Genomic DNA, 19,106 nt, shown 5'->3' with positions numbered 1-19,106 from the left:
CAACTCTCCATTATCTTGGCTAATAGGAGAATAGAATAACCCAGATAAAGGAAAGACATGCATAATAATTGCTTCCAGATAAGAGTCGGCTCAAATATTTCTGCACTGTGCTCTCCAGACAGAACTTGTAGTTCTGTCAGACCTTGCTAACTTAGAGTTTATTAACTCAGGCATTACCTGCATCCATCCTGGTACAAGCTAGGCAGCTTGGGTGTCTCTATGATTTAATCACCACGCAAGTAATTTACTAACTGATAATCATCTTGGCTATAATTAAATAACGGTTTCCATATTCACCCTTTTATATGTGCTGATACAAATACAGCGTAGACCCAGTCATGCACGGCCATGTCAAGGTTGAATGTGGCATAATGAGGAAAGGCAAATTATGCATGAAATGCAGGAGGAGTACGTTCAAAAGACAAGGGAATGCAGAAGGCACACTGTGATGTAGGAGGGCTTTATATTCACATCTAACAATCTGGAATTAACACAAGAACTTCCTCTTATTCCCAGAGGAAGCGTGCTCAGGACTGTCACAGGTAACACACGCATGAACTACAACTGCCTTTCTACATGAATTGTCAAATGTTTGGGGTTTTTTTATTGTGTTACAACTAGTCAGCCACATTCAACAGTTGTGAGTTTTCATAATCTGTGATCTCCACAGAACTTTTAGCACTGATACATAGCCTTCCCGATCTCAGCATTGGTATATAAATTGTGTTGTTCAGTCATAAGAGTCACTCAGTTCTGTTACAGACATATGGGCAAAACATTGTCTTCACCACTATAGAAAGAAATACAGATTCTCTTACAAAGGAAATGAAAATGTTGCAAATATTTTTTTATGGATTCTTACGAGAGGAGAAGATCATAAAGAAATAAACTCAGACCTAATGAAATCAGCAATACTATTTCTTACACATTCAAGTGATTCATCTTATGGAAAGCAAACCATTGCCAGGCAAGTTTTTAATCCTGTATTTGTACATGACACTGTGTTGAGGAACTGATGATTATATTCTGCCACATTCCATGTTACATTTACAAATCAGCATTGCCTTGGTTTGTCTGCACATTACAATTAGACAGAGCTACACAATGATGCAAGCCACAGGCCAAGCTGTAAAGGGAAAATTGATGGGTTTGAGAAGTTAGCCATTTCACGTGATGTTACTAGACTGGCCACAGAAAAAGCAGCTCATGGAAAATCACAGCGTCACATATATCAAATCCCTAAATATCTGTTCATTTTGCTCAAAGCATCACATACAGTGTTCAGATCGCTGCGCAGGTCCTGGACAACGTTTTCTATGCTCCTGGTATCCTTCAGAATCTCAATGCTTTGTGTATATGGATTGAAATAGACAGAGAAGGGACGATTGATTGATTTGGCAAAGTCTCTGAAAGAAAAAAAAAATTAACAACTCTTTTCTTTCAACCACTAAAGAAGAGAAAATTAGATTTTTGAGTCAAGGGAAATAATTTACCTCATCTTTTCTTTGGCTTCTTCAAAACTTTCTGAAACAAAGTAAGCTTCCTGGAAAGTGGTGATAAGACATTCTTGCAAACAGGTTGTCTTTGGATCGAATGTTTTCACATTGGCCTTGTCAGAGAGAGCATGCTGCAAAACACGCCACAGGATCTGTTAAAACCATATTTTGATATTGCTGTGCATCTAGACAACTGTTCATACATGCAGCTTTTATATCACTGTGCTGTATGTTTCCCATTAGTTGATAGTCTCTCTTGTTTTACATACAGTGATTTTTCAGTTTGATCAGAATAAATAATTTGTTTCTTTAAAAAAAAAAAAAAGTCTTTTTATGAGAGTAATATTCTTTCCCAAAATAATTATTAAAATAATGAAGAGGAGATTAGAAATGCTCTTGCCATGTAGGTATGCAGACCTAAATCTTCAGCTGCAAACAAGAAAGTCATCAAATAACATTCTTGAAATATTATCTGTACAACTACAAATATCTATGTTCCCAAAACATCACTTTAGCAAAATTGATCATAGTTTTGGTGGGTGAATTGAGTCTGACCAAACCATTCATATAATCTGTGCTTTACATTTTCAGGCCAAAATCATATAGTATTTTCCTGACATTGAGTTTAACAGCGAAACTATGTATCTGAAAACCCATTAAATAATGCCCATTTATCACATGTTGATGAAATGTGTTACCCTTCTGCCACATATACCTCAGCAATAATGCTCCATATAATAAAGAAAAAGTAACTAAATAAACAGACATAGATAATAAGTACAGAGCAGACACAGGGCAGACGAGGCACCAAACAGTGTCATCCAGAGAAGATTTCCGATAAGCCTTTCTTTATATGTGACTGGTAGAAGCCACAGGAAAGGACACAGAGGTTTCAAAACTGAGTATCAGGTACTGAGACATTTTCCAACACAATTTTTTTTGAGCTCCCCTTTCCATTTGAATAATTGTGTTAGCTTTTGGATCTACCTTAACTTTTAGAGCGCACGTATTTTCATTCTCAGTGCTCTGTGCAGAAGTACAAGGTAAGGAAGGAGAGCATATTTAGGTCAACTTTCAACCTTCTTTAGTCCCCTAATATCTATCGATAGTGAAAATGTGCACGACAAGCATAAAGAAATGACAGGGAGGGAGCAGATCCCTGAGGACTGAAGGTGTCTCTTATTCCTTTACTTTCTTTCTGCATGGACATTCTTCATAGCAGAGTAAGGTATTAACCTCAAGGTATTCACCACATCTTTTTTCTGAGCTCTTGCTTATGCTCATTCCTAAATCCCTGTGAAAGGTTCTGAAAATATCACAGTAGCTCTCAACCTGCAGTCTCCAAATAGCAGGACATAAAACTGGAACAAGAACCTCTTCCTCCCACCTCCTCTCTATCCAAAAATAAATACATGAAAAATTAATGCGTGGAATCTTAAAACATCAGGGAATTAACTTTAGTACATGTATCTTTTCATTCTGACAAGGTTTGTTGTTTCTAGACAGCCATCAATTAAACAGGTTTGAAAACAAAAAATCAAAAATGGTCCAGTCTTAACCAACATCCCCTTCTAAATGCATTGCAGGAATAGGCTCACCTTATTTGGCCTCTGTCTATATCCTTATTGTCACTGTCCCCTTGCAGAGCCACGACGTAGCTGAGTGCCTGCAAACTTAGGTATTTACATCCTTCTATTGAAAGGAATTTCTTTTTCTTCACTGGGAATTATAATAGGTTCCCTGGGAGGCTAACTGTAGATAAAAATGTCTCTTAAGGTGCCTTTGTACTTCCAATTGAGACCTGATACCTCAAATGTCTAAAGCACAAAGTTTTAAAACTCTGAGTGGACTGAGTGAAGCCCTGTGCAGGGAATCAAGAGAGTGATACTGGCCACGTTTTCTTAGGAACTGAATCAGCAGGTGACACATCTGGCTCAGGGATTCTTTCCTGTACTGTGACAGCTTTGACAGAAAGGGTGACAGTGTTGTTCTCTCCTCCTCCTCTCAGCAATGGCCTCTGCTGGGACAGGCTCACTGTTTCGGATTGAAGCCATCAGAGGCAAGAAGGGATTCAGCCTGTGGCTCCTACATCATGAAGAACTTCTCTAAGCACTGAGCCCTATTTTTATACAAGGGGAGAGTTTAAAGAGAAGAAAGAGCTAATTCTTTATCACAGTGGATGTTGTCTGAGAAAGCCTTTCTGGTTATTCTCCTCAGATTATCTATATGAAATTCCTGTTTTCTGGATCCTAGTTTAGTTTATGCAGGAGCATAGACTGAAACATGCAAACACCAGGAAATACACAACCTGGGAACAGAGGGTAAAGAATTCAGATAGGCCTTCAACATTAGGTGACAACTGATCATTTATTCTTAGGATTGCAGATTGGAAATGAAGCGCCTGAATTCTGATTAATTCCCACTCAAGATACCTATCTCCCCTCTAGGACATGGTCTTTTGGCTCTTGGATGAAGTAGGCATTGTCATGGCTACCAAAGCAAAGGGAAATATCTATGCAAGTCTGAATAGCATTTTCAAATTCTGCAGCCTGGCATCTGTAACATCTACTATTGAGTTGATATGCTGACACCAGCAATGCCAGAGTTCAGCAACTGACCTGAGCTTGCAGCAAAACTCCAGACAGACCATAAACTGCCTGTTGTCAACTCGGGTGGTCAGGACACTGACTCAAAGCTGAACTAGAGTTTGTTTTTCACAGAAACATTACAGTACTCCAAAATGTTGGTCCTTGGCACTCTCAAAATTCCAAAGTACAGAATCTCAATGAAAAACTTTGTCTGGTGAGCCCAAAAGCTTTAAAGTTCAGGCCTGAATTTTTTAAATGAATGCTATTCACTTGTGTTTTGGTTGGACATTCAGTTCTTCAGTGAATTCAAATGAGTAAGTATCCAACAGGGATTTCCCATCAGAAACCTCTTCAATTATGCACCTCTAATGAGATGCCAAGGCTAACAATCATATGGAAAATAGCTTTCGGTCAAACAGAGCATCTTACCATCTTGTGGATTTGTGGTAACTGTCTCTAATGGTCCATTCATACAAACTGTACTGCTTATGCTAATACAGCTATTGGTGATTCTCCTTCAGTTCATGCAACAAGAGGTTGGAGTGAAACTTCCAAATGAATCATCACTGATTCCCAGGAAAAGTAGCAGTACCATTCAACTGGACAGCTTAAGAATTAGACAACTACCCATACTGGAAACCAGCATAGCTCTAAAGAAATGCCTCCACTCTCAGCTAGATCAAATATTGAGAGAGTGATTTAGGTCTCTAGGACCTAGGATGTCTAATGCATCAGTACAGGGATGGAAGATATAGCACAGGATCTAAAGAAGACTTAGATGCTTGTGGAGTAGCAGCTGGAGAGCTGGTCAGATATGCTGGGGCATCCCAGATGGCACCAGGCATTCACACTGAGCAATCATGAATTATTCCTTAAGTGAGCACTGTCACTGACACATGAAAAAATACTTTGGTCTTGTAATTTCTCCTTTGAGTATAAGAAATAGAGAGTAATAGTGTAATAATACAACTTGGAGCTTTTCAGTTTCACACACACACACACAAAAACAAACCAAAAAAACCAAACACCACACAACAAAACAAACAAACCAGCCAACCACACAAAACTCAAAAACCAAAAAGCAAAATCCTCAGATAGCAAGGAGAAAAGTTAAGATGAGTTATAAACGTCTGAGGAGCACAGGAGAGCACAATAAGAACACAGGTGAGAAGTTACCTGTGTGCCAGTACTTATTTTACCTCCCTGCTATTCTGTGGGAAAACTTGGAATCTTGGAAAACTTGCTCTTAAATGTTTTTCTGCTTATCTACAACATGGGACGCTTTCAGATTTGCAACCTGATTTTACAAGAAACTTCTTATGTTATCAGTGTAATTTCATGTACTGTTTGGACAAATAGGAAAAGACTCTCTATTAACAAAACAAAACAAGATGCACTAAAATAAGCATCTAAGATCCAGGAGTTTTTTTTTCTCCACCACCTTCATCCTCTTCAGAAAACAGAACCAAAACTTCTATTTTAATCTTTTTGGTTATAAAGGCTAATGTTGCCTCTTCTTAACACAAACTATCATAAAAACAAAACATGAGTGGATATTCCATTTGACTTTAAAAATCTGTACAGAAAGATCTGAAGTCTACCTCTATTAAATATAAAAGCATATAACAGGGATATAAGACTTGATCTACAGCCAACTGAAGCTGATAGTAGACTCCTTTAATGAAAGGGTTCAAGAGAGCATCATACAAAGTAAATGGATTAAAGTTTCCAGAGACATTTGGACTGTCTTTTAGAAATAGTTTTAATAATGAAAATGTACATTATTTCTGCCTTATCTCTAAGCCCCAAATATATACTGAGTAATAGTGTTAGCTAGAGTTAACCTGACTATATCAGGCAGAACATTTTATAACTACTTACTGTATTATTCATTTTCCCCCAGGCTTTATTTTTCATCTTCTCTTTCTCCTTATTTTGTTGTGCTTTTAACACTTTTTCTTGATGCTTCCGTAGCATGCACATCAGGAGTTGCATTTTTCAGTACCCAAAATTTGAAGTCTAAATACTGAGCAGGCAAAACAACTTGAAGGGAATCCTATAATGACAGGCTGGTGCCAACATTCCTATAGCTTTTGCAGTTCCTTGTTGCTAAAGCCGTTGACCAGATTTGCAGAGTGGAGCAGTGTAACATAGAAACAGGGAAGACTGAACAAGCCATTCTCTCATCCGAAAGGCACAAATACTGCTGGCCATTTCCACCCTGCAAATAGTGCAACTCACTTATTTGTAGATATTTCTAGAAATTATACATAAATTTGGCCACCGTTGTGTTTCCTGTGAATAATGTTGCATTGAAAAGAGGGCTGATAGGGAGGGCAGCTGGAGAAAGGCTTCTTGCTGAAAAACACATATTCCTGTAATATCAAATGTCTGTAAAGTCAAGGCGGCAAAATTCAACACTGAAGCAAGATCTACCTTCCTAGTGACAAGGATAAATAAGTATTTTAACTTATTCATAGAAGGCACCAAGGGCCCCCAATCTCTGCTGTGTTAAGAATGGCAGTAGTTATTTCTGAAAGGACTTCTTTACTCTGACTCCTATGAGAAGTATAGGGGTTGCACAGACGAGGGTCACACTTCATGGCCATGCAATCTGAGTCTCCTATTCATCCCCACTCACCGCAGAAATAGCTGGTATTGTTCTCATCTTTTTCAGAGCAATTGCTGCCATCCATTAGCATTTCAGTTACAATCAGGATATTGATATCATCAGGATCTCAACTACAGTCTGCTATATTAACATTATCTTTCAGACACCTTCAGGTCAAGGAAGAAATTTTCCCTCCCAAGCGATGTTAGAAGATTAGGGCAGAGGCAAAGGAGATTGATTTCCCAGGAAACCTCAGAGATTGGCAATGGCTTGATGCAAGGCTGTGCACCAGTGTCATGGGTGCTCAGACATTCTCTTTCCTAAGCATCTGCCTGATGTATCTTGTTGACAAGAAGCACACTCATTGCCAGGTTTCTGGCCTAGAAAGAGCTGCTTCCATGGTCAGATTGGTAGAAAACTTAGTAGCTTTTTACATTCTCTTCCTTACCTTTTACCTTCTTTTCTACCCTGGAGCACAGCCCCACAAAGGCTTTGCAGACATTTTTCACCTTGGTAGTTCCTTCATGGAGACAATGCCTATTTGTGGTAGGGTGCTGTTCTGTACCTCCAGCACATACGAGCTTAGTCTCTCAATAACTGAAGTGTCTAATTTAAGTCCCTGTGCATGGTATATGCAAGATCTGGTGAAATTTAACAGCTTATGATACACAAGAGGTCAAACCAGATGATATAACAGTCCCTTCTGGCTTCAAATCTATGAAATATATAGGTAGTATAATAGAAAAGTGTATCATATTATTGATTCATGGCAAAATTATTATGATATATATGGCCATACCTTTGAAGCAGATCAATATAGTCTATTAATGTGCACATTATTTAATTTTTACTGTTGCTTTTCAAAAAGATTATTCCTTGCACTTATATGTTATTGCTGAGTGAAGAACGCAGATTTGAGATCACAAACATGTGGTAACAAAATATGCACAGCTGACAAGAATGATGTGTTTGTTTATGACATTGATGGTAGAAGATTTATTATGTTCCTAACTATTCATTTCCTCACTTTTATGCCCTTAGATTTTGTAAATGACGTGACAGGTATTTTCAGGGCCATCACCTAGTGATTGTAACTGTTAGTTTCAATAAAAGGCCTGATTCTCCGCAGAATCCTGGCCAGAGTTTGGGGCTCAGCACTGAATATTGTTGGGCCAGAGGAAAACAAGCATGACATGTTCATCTCTTTGCATTTAACCACCTTTGCACTATGGCTATAAAATATTGCCAGGCTGATACAGAATGCTTCTTTGGCTGACGTAAGCACTGGACTTAGAGCAACTGTAGTACAGTCAAATAAAAAAATATTTGAGAAAGTAATTTTTTTCAACCTTTTTCCTACTAATGAAAGAATAGCAATTTGACTAATGAGCTTCACCATGAACACACTCAGTTACAGGTGAAACAAACAGCAAAAAGAGACTCAGATGCTTCTATTAAACTGCCAGGTAGTTCACTGGAAGCCAGGCCAGGAGCATGGGAGGATATTTAAACACAAATAAACAGCAGGTATCTTCCAAAACGGTTTGTAAATACTATTCTGTGTACACTGTCTAAACCCAACCTGAAAAGCCACCAAGAGTTCATTTGGGTCCCCACAGCACTCTTCCCTCTACTTCCCCTTCCCTCCCATCTCTCCAACAGAGATGTATTATGGCCCAAAATACTAGCAACAAAATACCTTTTTGCTTCTTTCCTAGGCACAGAAAGAGGCAATAGAAGATCCACTACAACTACGCGCACACTGTGCAAGGTTAAGTATTTTCACCTTTTCAAGAATAGGGCTCTATGTACTGTCACATAGGCATGTACTTCAAGTCTAGCGTGAGTTTATATGCACTCCTTAATTTTAAATATGATTAATCTACTGAATCAGGACCTTAATAAACGTTGTTCTTTTAACATCAATAACTAATCCATTGAAATACATTGGATTACTTACAACTGAATCATGCCCAATTTCAAAACAATTTTTTTGGTGTGTATTAAAAATGTATGCTTTTCTTCCAAACAAAGCTTTCAGAGCCCTAGGCACCCTTACCTGTTAGAACCTAGGAGCCTCCTTTTACAAGAAATGCAAATTCAAACAGAAATAAGTTTTGTAGTTTATAGTTGCTTTGGTACTTTGGTGCTGACAAATCCATTTCATGCTTCAAGTGCCAGCTGATATTTCAAACAAAGCTTTTAGGTCAATATCACGTTTTTGAAGTAGGCTTTTTATCCAGAAAACTTTAAAATTTGTTATTTGAAAGCCAAAAAACTTAAATCCAACTCTGATTTTGTTAAGATTAAAAGAAAGCTGATTCTGCTCTAAGGGCACATACCTTTAATTCGCCAATAGAAGACAGAAGTCCTGCCCCATAAGCACGTAGCTGTCCTTCTTGCTTGCAAAGGCCAAATTCAATTGTAAAAAAATAGCACTGTAAAATATACAGATATACAGATACATATAATGTAGTTGCAAACAGGTACTTCAGCAATGACAATTGTTACCATATTCACTTGATTAACTCTTTTGTACAGAATTTCATATCTTTAATATAAATTCAGATAAAGAATGTTTTACTGCTAAGTACTTTAAATGTCATGTTCTGCAGTAAGGGAGCTTTGTACAAAAATGTGAGATTCTGCTTTTATTCTGGGTACCCGAGCAGTTCACAGGAATGGTCAGTTGGGAACAGACAAGCAAGTTCATTCAGGTATCAAAGGCACTGAGAGTAATCTGCAGAGATTTTTGAAGTTTTCTGAAATAAATGAGGTGCCTTAAAATAAAATCCTACAAGGTAGCTGGTCTGCCTGTCTAGGAACCTCTGAAGATCTAGTTCAGAGCACTCAGCTGTAAGCTCAAGACAATGCCACTTTGAAGTCTTTCACATATTTAAGTGCTTTCTTGAGTTAGAATGAACTTATATGTACGTGCTTAAGAGTCTTCTTGAGCCAAGGCCTTAGTCTTCACTAGATTTTACTGTCATAAATGAAGAACCAATATGCCACTTGGTTTCTCAAATTACAGATGGAAAATTACAGTCAGTTGAATATGTTCACTTGAACAACCCATTACCACTGTTCCCTAGGTCTACATTCAATCAGGTAACACTTCTGAGCTGTAAAACTGCTGAGAAGCTGTAAAAGAGATGAGCTAAATCAGCATAACAGTACTGGATCTAGCTTTGCTGTACCAACAAACAAAGTTAAATATTAGGAAGATCATAGGAAGCCCAGATAGTTTTAGTTTGGCTTTGTTATGACACATCAAGACTGGTTTTTGATGTTATATCAACAAATGTGATTAACAATATGAAGGTTTTAAGAAGTCGATTTCTAGCTTATACAAAAATACTGCATATATATATATATATCTATATCTGTGTGTGTGTGTGCGTGTGTGCGTGTGTGTGCTTATTACAGTATCTGACAACTTTAGTTTTTGTGCAAAGGGACATAACTCCGCTGAACCTAAGAGATTTACATGTATTTGCAGGAAATACAAATTTAGGATAAGAAACAACCCAGCGTTTGGTACTAAATATTAAGTTTTTCTGAATAACTTGATCCTAACACGATGAGGTTTTTTTGCTCCATTTCCTCTTTAAACCACCACTCTTCCAGGCCAAATATCATACTAAATGCAAAAGAGCAGAAATTAACAGCTCTTTTAAGTTCAACAAATGTTTAGAAATTGAGAAATGATTCATTTCTCTGCCTCTCATAAAAGTTCTTGTAGAGCTAGTGATTCATGCAGCATGGCACTATGTAGAAGGGTGTAATAAAAAAGAATGAAAACATGAGCCCTGTGTCTGATCCAAACCTGCTAAGTCAGCTGGGAAGAAGGAAAGGTTGCAGTGACTTCAAATGTCTTGAGTCAGATCCCATCACAGCAAAGGCACAGATATGCACAAGAGGACGCAAAAGCACAGCACTGTCAAACAATAAAATCAAAGCTCCAGCTCTGTCTTTGGTATTGACTCTGGTAAGCCAAGTTCCATATTTTTGTTACATGCAATGAGCTGATCTACCACTTAAAGGAAGGTCAAACAAGATGCCTCAGGAACAAACAGCCAGACAGACAAAATGGCAAAGACATCACTGTAGGAACTGAGCAAAGCTGAGAGACCTGCCTTCAAGAAGAGTGCAAATTTGGCTTTCCTCCCTAAATATTTTGCTAGAAAAACCTTCACGAGGCTGCAGTCCTGGTTCTGTCCTTGCTGTCACCGTCAGCAATGAACCACTCAGCTTCACACTTAAATCCCACTAACATCTTTGAATTTGCCACCTCCCCCTCAACTCTCTTAAAAGACCCCATCTGGTAGTAGCAACTATGCTCTGAACATGAACATCCCAACAGATACATAGTAGGACCGGGCTCCTGAAAAATAAAACACAGTGATCACAGTCATTCTCCTTCTTAAAACCAACAACAGCAAAAAAATAAAAAAGGGGCAGGAGGGGGTCTGGCATTTTTCACAGAATCACAGAATGTTAGGGATTGGAAGGGACCTCCAAAGATCATCTAGTCCAATCCCCCTGCCAGAGCAGGAACACCTAGGTGAGGTTACACAGGAAGGTGTCCAGGCAGGATTTGAATGTCTCCAGAGTAGGAGAATCCACAACCCCCCTGGGTAGCCTGTTCCAGTGCTCAGTCACCCTCACTGAGAAGAAGTTTCTTCTCATATTTAAGTGGAACCTCCTGTGTTCCAGTTTGTACCCATTGTCCCTTGTCTTATCATTGGTTGTCACCAAGAAGAGCCTGGCTCCATCCTCATGACATTCACCCTTTACATATTTATAAACATTAGTGAAGTCACCCCTCAGTCTCCTCCTCTCCAAGCTGGACACCCAGCTCCCTCAGCCTTTCCTCATAAGGGAGATGCTCCACTCCCTTAATCATCATTGTTGCCTTGTGCTGGACTCTCTCCAGCAGTTCCCTGTCCTTCTTGAACTGAGGGGCCCAGAACTGAACACAATATTCCAGATGCGGTCTTACAGATCTGTAAGAGCAGCCACGACTTTGTCCCCATATGTGGGACACCTTTACTGCAGATCTTCCCCACGCTGAGAAGGGCCAAAGTGATGACATGTTGCTGCCAGGAGCTCGGAAAGCTATCCAGCCAGTGGAGGGAGGGAGGAGAAATGCTCTCCGCTTCCCTGAGGATGCGCATTCACAGGGAAGGAAGGGGCAAAAAGCAGAGAGCTAAAGCTGGCACAGGAGAGGGTGATCCCCAGTGCCCAGGGGCAGGGTGTGCGCTAGACAGAGGGACACCTCGATTTCACTCCCTCCTTGATGGACAGACAGCACACAAAGAGGGATCTTTCTTACTTACGTTGAAAAACTATTATTCTAAAAGGAAGTTCTATTTATGAGTCAACGCTGATGAGAGCCTATCTTCAGTACTGATAAGACTTGCACTCCCAGTGTAACTAAGTCAAATAAATTTCACACAAAATGACCAGATGATAAAACACGACTGCCTACTCCTAACTTGTGGTATTAAGCCATAGCATCAAGAAAAGCTCTTCAAATGAGAAGCTGCTTTTTTTTGATAAATTTGCCATATGCAACAACTACAATTTCTGTATTTAAAAGAGCACTGCTTACCCAAAAAAATGAGATAGCTCACCCAATGCTGCCATCTTCAGATCATTAGTCAGCAATACATGATTCCCCCCCACCCTCCCACTCAGACAGACGCACAGAGGCACCTCAGCAAGTTACGAGACTCCACAGACAGAGTGCAAGCTGCACTTTCAAGTCTACAAACATCTAGGCATACTGATAAGGAGCTTAAATATTAACTATATAGAGACACTTCTTATAGATCAGACACATAAATACCCGCTATATGTCTCTCTCTCTGTGTTGTAAACTATACTAACTGTGGTATTCTATCTTATACACAGGACCACTGCACTGGAGTGGGAATGACTGAACAAAGAAATGGCTGTTGAGAGGAATAAATTTTCTTAGAGCCTCAACTGAAGGTAAATAGCTGATTATCACATTGTTACATGCAGGCTGGACAACGCCAGCAGAAATGGGGGCATGCAGGTTACCCTGTTCTCCTTTCAAATCTTAGACCTGTCCCCAGCACATTCCACAGCCTGTGGCCCTGAACACATGGCTCCTCTACAAGCTACAGCAATGTTGTTTCACCTCCTTTTACTTCCAGTTTCACCTCATCTTTAGGGTGAGGTGTGGCTTTGCTACAACCTATAGGTAGGCTCTTGAGATAGGAAAGGTGTCTTTCCACATCATATAAATTCTGTAGTTCTTTAAAAGCCTTGTACTAAAATGCCACTCCGTTATCCAAATAAGCAAAATAAGATGAAGAATTCAAGTGCCAAATGAGGGATTAAAAGTAGTTTTTAAGTCACGAAACATCAGTGTAATGATCAAGATTAGGATAGTAGGATACGATTTCAATTTATTTATTTTATTTAACTGAATTATATGAAAAAAATAATTTGTAGTTATGCTCATGAAACACTGTCTACATGGGTTCAAAAATGACTAAACAGATCCACAGAAGAAAATCCTGTCAAGGGTTATTAATTACTAAGGTAGCAGATAGCTTCAAGTCCCTGAATCAAAAGTTATTGGCAACTAAAGCTGAATACCAGGAAAATATCACCACTATATGATTTTAGACCTACACTGTCCTTTAGGCATCTGCAATTTGCCAGTGAAGACAAGCTTCTGGGATGGCTGGTCTGGCCCAGTATATATGTAATTGTAGAAGAAAAATCAGTTGTCCTGCTATTGACAGGAAACATACAAAACAGATCAAGCCCTGGCAAACTCCAAGCCTGTTCTCCAGGGTAAACACAATGTCTGTTCTTCATGTTCAGTCACTGTCCTGCATTATAAACTGGGCTACCAAAAGAAAAAGAAAAAAATCAGTGACAGTTATGACAGCTAATAATAATAATACATATATATATATATTCGAGGGTGTTTAAAAATTTTCAAAGGCAGGAAAAAGGTCTGACAGTCTCATCTGACTGGTTTCTAAGGCTTTGAAAATCACTTCTTACATCACATCATTCTGCATTTGGGAATCTCCCTCCTGGGACCTGTGGAAAGAGTTTGTGTAAAGTGCTGGGTGCTAATGTCACCAAGTCAGTACTTCAAAATCTGACTTGTCCATAAAAAGGCCTTTCAAGCCATTCCACTTGGCTTAGTTTTCTTATGGTATAGCTTAGAGACCAATATTTGTGTTCACTTGGCAATTTTCAGCATGATGTATAACACAAGATTCTATCTGCTCTCTAGAAGTATCTTGTAATGGTGTTGCCAGGATGAGTCCTGAGAACAACCACCACATCAAGAGCTGATTCACTTGCATTCCCTGTGGCAAGGGGGAAGAGGAAAGATTGAGTAACTGTATGACTGCAACCCTAGCACATGGACAGGAATATTAATCACTACAGGAACTGCTAATGGGATGGGGCTACAGCCCCAAGCTGACACCCAGTAGCACAATCACTTTATATACATATGAAATTAGTTATACTGAAGACAATACAACTACTAATGTGTGTAAATACTTGCAAGACCAGTGCCAAATCAATATGCTTATGTAAACATCTGTACATTCTGTCTGCTGGATTTATTGTTTCAAAATATATTTGAATGGATCACTCAATTCAGATGTGTGTGATAAGTCCACAATATGCAAAGATTAATTCCTTTTTCTTTAGAAAAGGAGACGTTTAATATTTTAAAATTATTTACCTAGAGATTTAATCTCTAATATAGTTGCAACTAACTCATAGGAAGATAGTTACATACAATTGAAAGATATTTTGAAAAATTCCATTGTTAGAGATTAATCCTAAGAATTAATGAAGTAAAGGTGTTTTCTTGCCCCTTGTAAAAGTTGCGCAAAGAGCAAGCAAATATTGATTCAGAGATCTTGGTGATTCTGCTTGTGCTTTCTTTAGTCATTGAGACCTGGCACAAATACATTTTTGAATAGTTGCTTATTTTTCAGTCTCAGATATATCAATAGTCACCAAGAAAAACAGGTGGCATTTCACATTTGACTGAATTATTCAAAATTCCCAGTCTGTTGAGTAGTATCAGCAATGTTTCACTAAAAGAAACAGATAGATATAACACAGGTAACCCAGGCAACTAGCCAGTACAGCCCAACGTTGGAGTCCAGACATCAAGCAATACTGGCTGTTTGACAGCTATTCACACAGGAACATTATTGAGTAGAAATTCAGGGAGATTTTTTGAACAACAAATAAATCTCATGATGAGCTTGTGAATAGATCAAAAGCAGAAAAGAAGTAAAATTCAATAGCTAAGTCTTCCATTATAGATGATTTGCCAACCTCCAACAAAGGCAGTGACCCTATTCACAGCCAACAGCATTCCTAAATAAGAAAACAAAGTTTAATTTTTCAGAGTTACCTTCTTGAAGTATTTTGTTTAGTCTGCCACTTTGAAATGTATTTAGGCTCACTGAAATGAGGTTTCCTTCCAGGATTTCAAAGTGTATATATTTAACAATATTCTCCTTTCTTCCTCATCTGTCTGTTTTGCATTCAGACCTTTCATTAAGGGTGAATGCTTGGAACAATCTCTTTAGAAACGAAAGTTTGAGTAGATGTGGTGCCGCTCATTAGAGCACTGGGGGATAGACGCACACCAGCCTTCACGTTTCTGTTGACAGCCATAGCACACAGCATCACTACATGCAAATTTCACTAATGCAGAGGCTTGGAATGCTCAGAGAAAACATGCACTGCAGGGAGCACAGTGGGGCTTAACCCCTTGCGAATGCTTTGAAATTATGCGTTTCTTTCCAAGAGTTTCTCAAGAAAAACTCGTAATGGTAACCAAAATAAAATTATCATCATGAGTTTGTAAGGAAGCAGAATATGTACCTCAAGCAACACAACCCTACATTGGTATCAGTAAGGAGGTAACTCTCTACCTCCAACACCAGGGAGCCCAACCAAGCCAAGACAATGTGTATGGCACTTGTCTACCTTGCAGGTGTATCCTGTCTTTTGGGATAGAATCTGGAGGACACTCCTACTAACACCTTTGTGTCTCTTGAGAGAATGTTTCTTTCTGTTGTTCATTCTCACATGAAGAAGGCCCTCTTGCTACTCCAAAGAGCAGGCAAAGAGAATGGAGGATGGAGCAATTCTAAGTTCTTTCTGCTTTTGCTGCTCCAAAATAAGTTCTCACAGAGCTGGAGCCATGGATTTCCCACTCCATGTTTTAATTACTCCTAAATAATCTGAGTTTAGGTTTGCTCTGCACAAAGGCGGTCTATCCAAATCCTCTCACTTTATTTCAGTGAAAAACCTTAGAAACACTTGGAGCTGCAGAATTGGGACCCTCAACACTTGAGCAGAAATTGTTTCTGTTTAAAAGGCTGGTGTTTCTTTGCAAGGCAGCAATTCCCCTCCACCAAAGATAGTGGTCACAGAGATGACATGAAAAATCAATCCCACAAAAGGACACTTGCTTCAACTTGCTCAGCTTCCTCAGAAAAAGAATTCCTAGTTTTTTCAACGTAATTAATGAATAGTGCTGAATATGCAGCTAAGGAGATGAAACCACAGAAATTATGAACTACTCCTTAGACCATAAGGCATTGAAGCCCTAATGCCTTACTCTTCCTGTTTCCCCTTCCCTATCATTTGACTCTTATCTTGAACAACTTCTAAAATCTGGGGGTTTAAGGTTTATTAATTTCATATGGAGTTATTAAGAACAAATGATGTGCAATAACAAGCCATTCCCTTTCCACTTAATTTTACAACACGTAACATGAATTCACGTCCAGCACTCCCTACGGTAGCCGAAATGAATATTTGCTCATTTCTTTTTCAAGCTGTTGCTTCGACCTTCATCCATCTAGAGCTTTCACACAACTAACACAGGAGGCACAGTCAGGTCTTTTGACATGTTAGCTCGGACTCCCAAGAGATGGAGTCCTGTGAAAGCCAAGCTAAAAAGAAACCACACTCTTCAGTCTGCACTGCCTCACATGACACACTTAATCCACCATGATCCTTCACAACTTACAGGCTGCAAGCTGTGTCTGTCTTTAGGGCTCTGTCATTCCTGTTTTCCAGATCTTTATCTTGCTACTCTTTCAAATGAGGATTTTGTGTTAACAATACCTATCAAAGCATGAACATTCCTGATTTTATACACTACAAGGGCAAGGGCTGGTAGCCCAGAAATGCTCCCTCAGCATTGCAGCTTATGCTACAGTTTGGACAATACGACTTCTCTAGCAAAGGGCTAGAGAACTTGAACACTGACAGGTTGGCATGACCCAAGAGAGAGGAGAATTTGGAACAAACACAGATAAAAGACATCATTTAGCTGTTCTTCGCCTGACAGAATTCCCATTTTATGAGGAGTCATCGACCCTAGGACTGTTGCCCCAGTTGTGAACTGCATTGCTTGGAAGAACACCCACAGAACAGACAAGAACAACTTCAGACACTTTTCTTCCTCCAGTATCCATTTCCAGCATCTCTACAAAAGCCTATCCCAGCCCTCAGGACCTGTTTCCCACAATTACCTGTGGACCTCAGCACTGGTCCAGCATAGTTTCCCCTTCTCTAGAAAGACCAGCTTCCACTCGCCAGCAAGCACATTAAGAAGGAGATTAAGAGAAGGCATAAGGTTGCAACACTCCCTGCAATACCAAGAAAAACTCCTAAGGCTGGGGAACCAGAATATGTCCATGCTGCAATGCTCTAAGGAAACTGCACAAGGGGAAAACTGGTACCGAAGCCTCTTCTGCTTATCCTCAGAGAAGCTGCCCTGTGTCAGCCCACTGTCAGAATGAACTACTGTGGGCTGCAAGACCTCTTTAATAACTACCCTTGGCCAGCCCAGAGACAGACCCCCAACATCACCCCTGACAGATATTCCTTTGGGAAAGGCACGAGGCACGTGTGGTGATTCTCATGATGCCATTCCCTGGAGCAGGCTGTGTTCCACCTAATTGCCAGACCAATTACTGCACATGGAGACTGCACTGCAGGGAGTGATGCAGAAGAGTCACTGAGCCCCCCATGACATTTGAGCCAAAGAGGGGTATGAAGTTCTTGTGTACACGCTCCGCAGCAAAAGTCCTAACATATCTGCTAATGAGGTGGAGTCATATCTTCAAAAAGGGGAGCAGCTTTCTGGGGTTGGATCTCAGAACTTTTGCAAGCCCTGAAACTGTGGGGGCAGAAACACATTGAAGAGACAGGGACAATGGCTAGCAAAGTTTTACGTCTTATTTTAAAGAAAAAAGCACTATTTCTTCAGAGTTGTATCCACTTCAAATTTATTTTTGAGGACCAAAAAAGGGTAGGACTTCATTCCAAAAATAACAGCATCCACCCTAACTTTCTAAAAATTAAAAAAAAAAAAAAAAACAACCCACCTTCTTGTGTCTGTTTACTGAAAACTGGTTTAACAGCTAAGACTTGTTTTAAAACATTGCAGTTTCCAACAGCAACACTGCATTTAAACTCAATGTTCTTTTAATAACATAAATGCAAGGGGACTCCCAAAAGCTTTTGTGGTTCTTAATGCATCTGCTTAACCTGCCTTGCAAAAAAAAAAAAAAAAAAAAATAGTAGGCATCCACAGAAAGATATAAGTTCTATTCATGTCAAGCTGACAGCTGACAGATCAAAGAAGAAATATAGCTCATGGAATTCTAAATATCTATTAATTTTGCTACTAAAAACATATCCAAATTGAAGATGTTTTTCACAGCCCCAAACAAAATCTTTTTCAAGTATAGTTGAGCATTTCCTTGTAGGTCCCTGATTTTCAACAGCAAGGGCATGTAAAATGAATCTTTCATAACCACGGAGAAGTTAGCTGAGTCACCATTGAGTTATTTGCCAGAAGTCTGTAAACACAGAGCAAATCTCACGAACATGTATTCAGCAAGATGGGAAGAAGTTATACTGAGCAAGTATCTGTAAGCAGCGAGATCACAACTCTTCACTATACCAAAGTCCAAGGAACTTACAGTGGCTACAGTCTAGGAGTCACTTACCAAATGTGAAATGGTCATTAGTGATCAGGTTCCCACTGATATGCAAGATTTCTGTGCTCATTTAGGTCCTAAATTCAGTGCAGCTGTATAATATGGATCTGTTCATAAGCTAATATGTTTTTACAAATTTGAAGAAGTAATCCGATTAAGGTGTTTACAATCTGGAAATGTAAAATGTCTTGTCAAACTACAATTTTAGCTACTTTATATATATATATATATATATATATATATATATATATATGTCAAAATATATAATTGTAACAATTACAGCCTACTGATTCAAGGGAGGAAGGAAAAACCTTTAGAAAAAGAGTAATATGTTTTATGGAGAAACAAAGGATAGTCT

At 39.1% G+C, this 19,106-nt stretch overlaps 1 protein-coding gene across 1 annotated transcript in view; it reads right to left on the bottom strand.

Moving 5' to 3' along the window:
• Positions 1–581: 581 nt before the first annotated feature.
• The window catches only part of TPH2 (tryptophan hydroxylase 2), a 52,380-nt gene continuing 33,855 nt past the window's right edge, over positions 582–19,106 (bottom strand). The window contains exons 9-11 of the mRNA XM_071799294.1: positions 9,038–9,133; positions 1,494–1,627; positions 582–1,406 (exon numbers count right to left, since the gene is read on the bottom strand). Coding sequence (XP_071655395.1) covers positions 1,232–1,406; positions 1,494–1,627; positions 9,038–9,133 — 405 coding nt within the window. The 3' untranslated portion in view covers positions 582–1,231. The remainder of the gene's footprint in view (positions 1,407–1,493; positions 1,628–9,037; positions 9,134–19,106) is intronic.

Source organism: Patagioenas fasciata, chromosome 1 (genome assembly GCF_037038585.1).
Source record: "Patagioenas fasciata isolate bPatFas1 chromosome 1, bPatFas1.hap1, whole genome shotgun sequence".
NCBI classification, from domain to species: domain Eukaryota; kingdom Metazoa; phylum Chordata; class Aves; order Columbiformes; family Columbidae; genus Patagioenas; species Patagioenas fasciata.
Note: the sequence above shows the minus strand (reverse complement) of the source record. Positions and strands in the feature narration are given on the sequence as shown.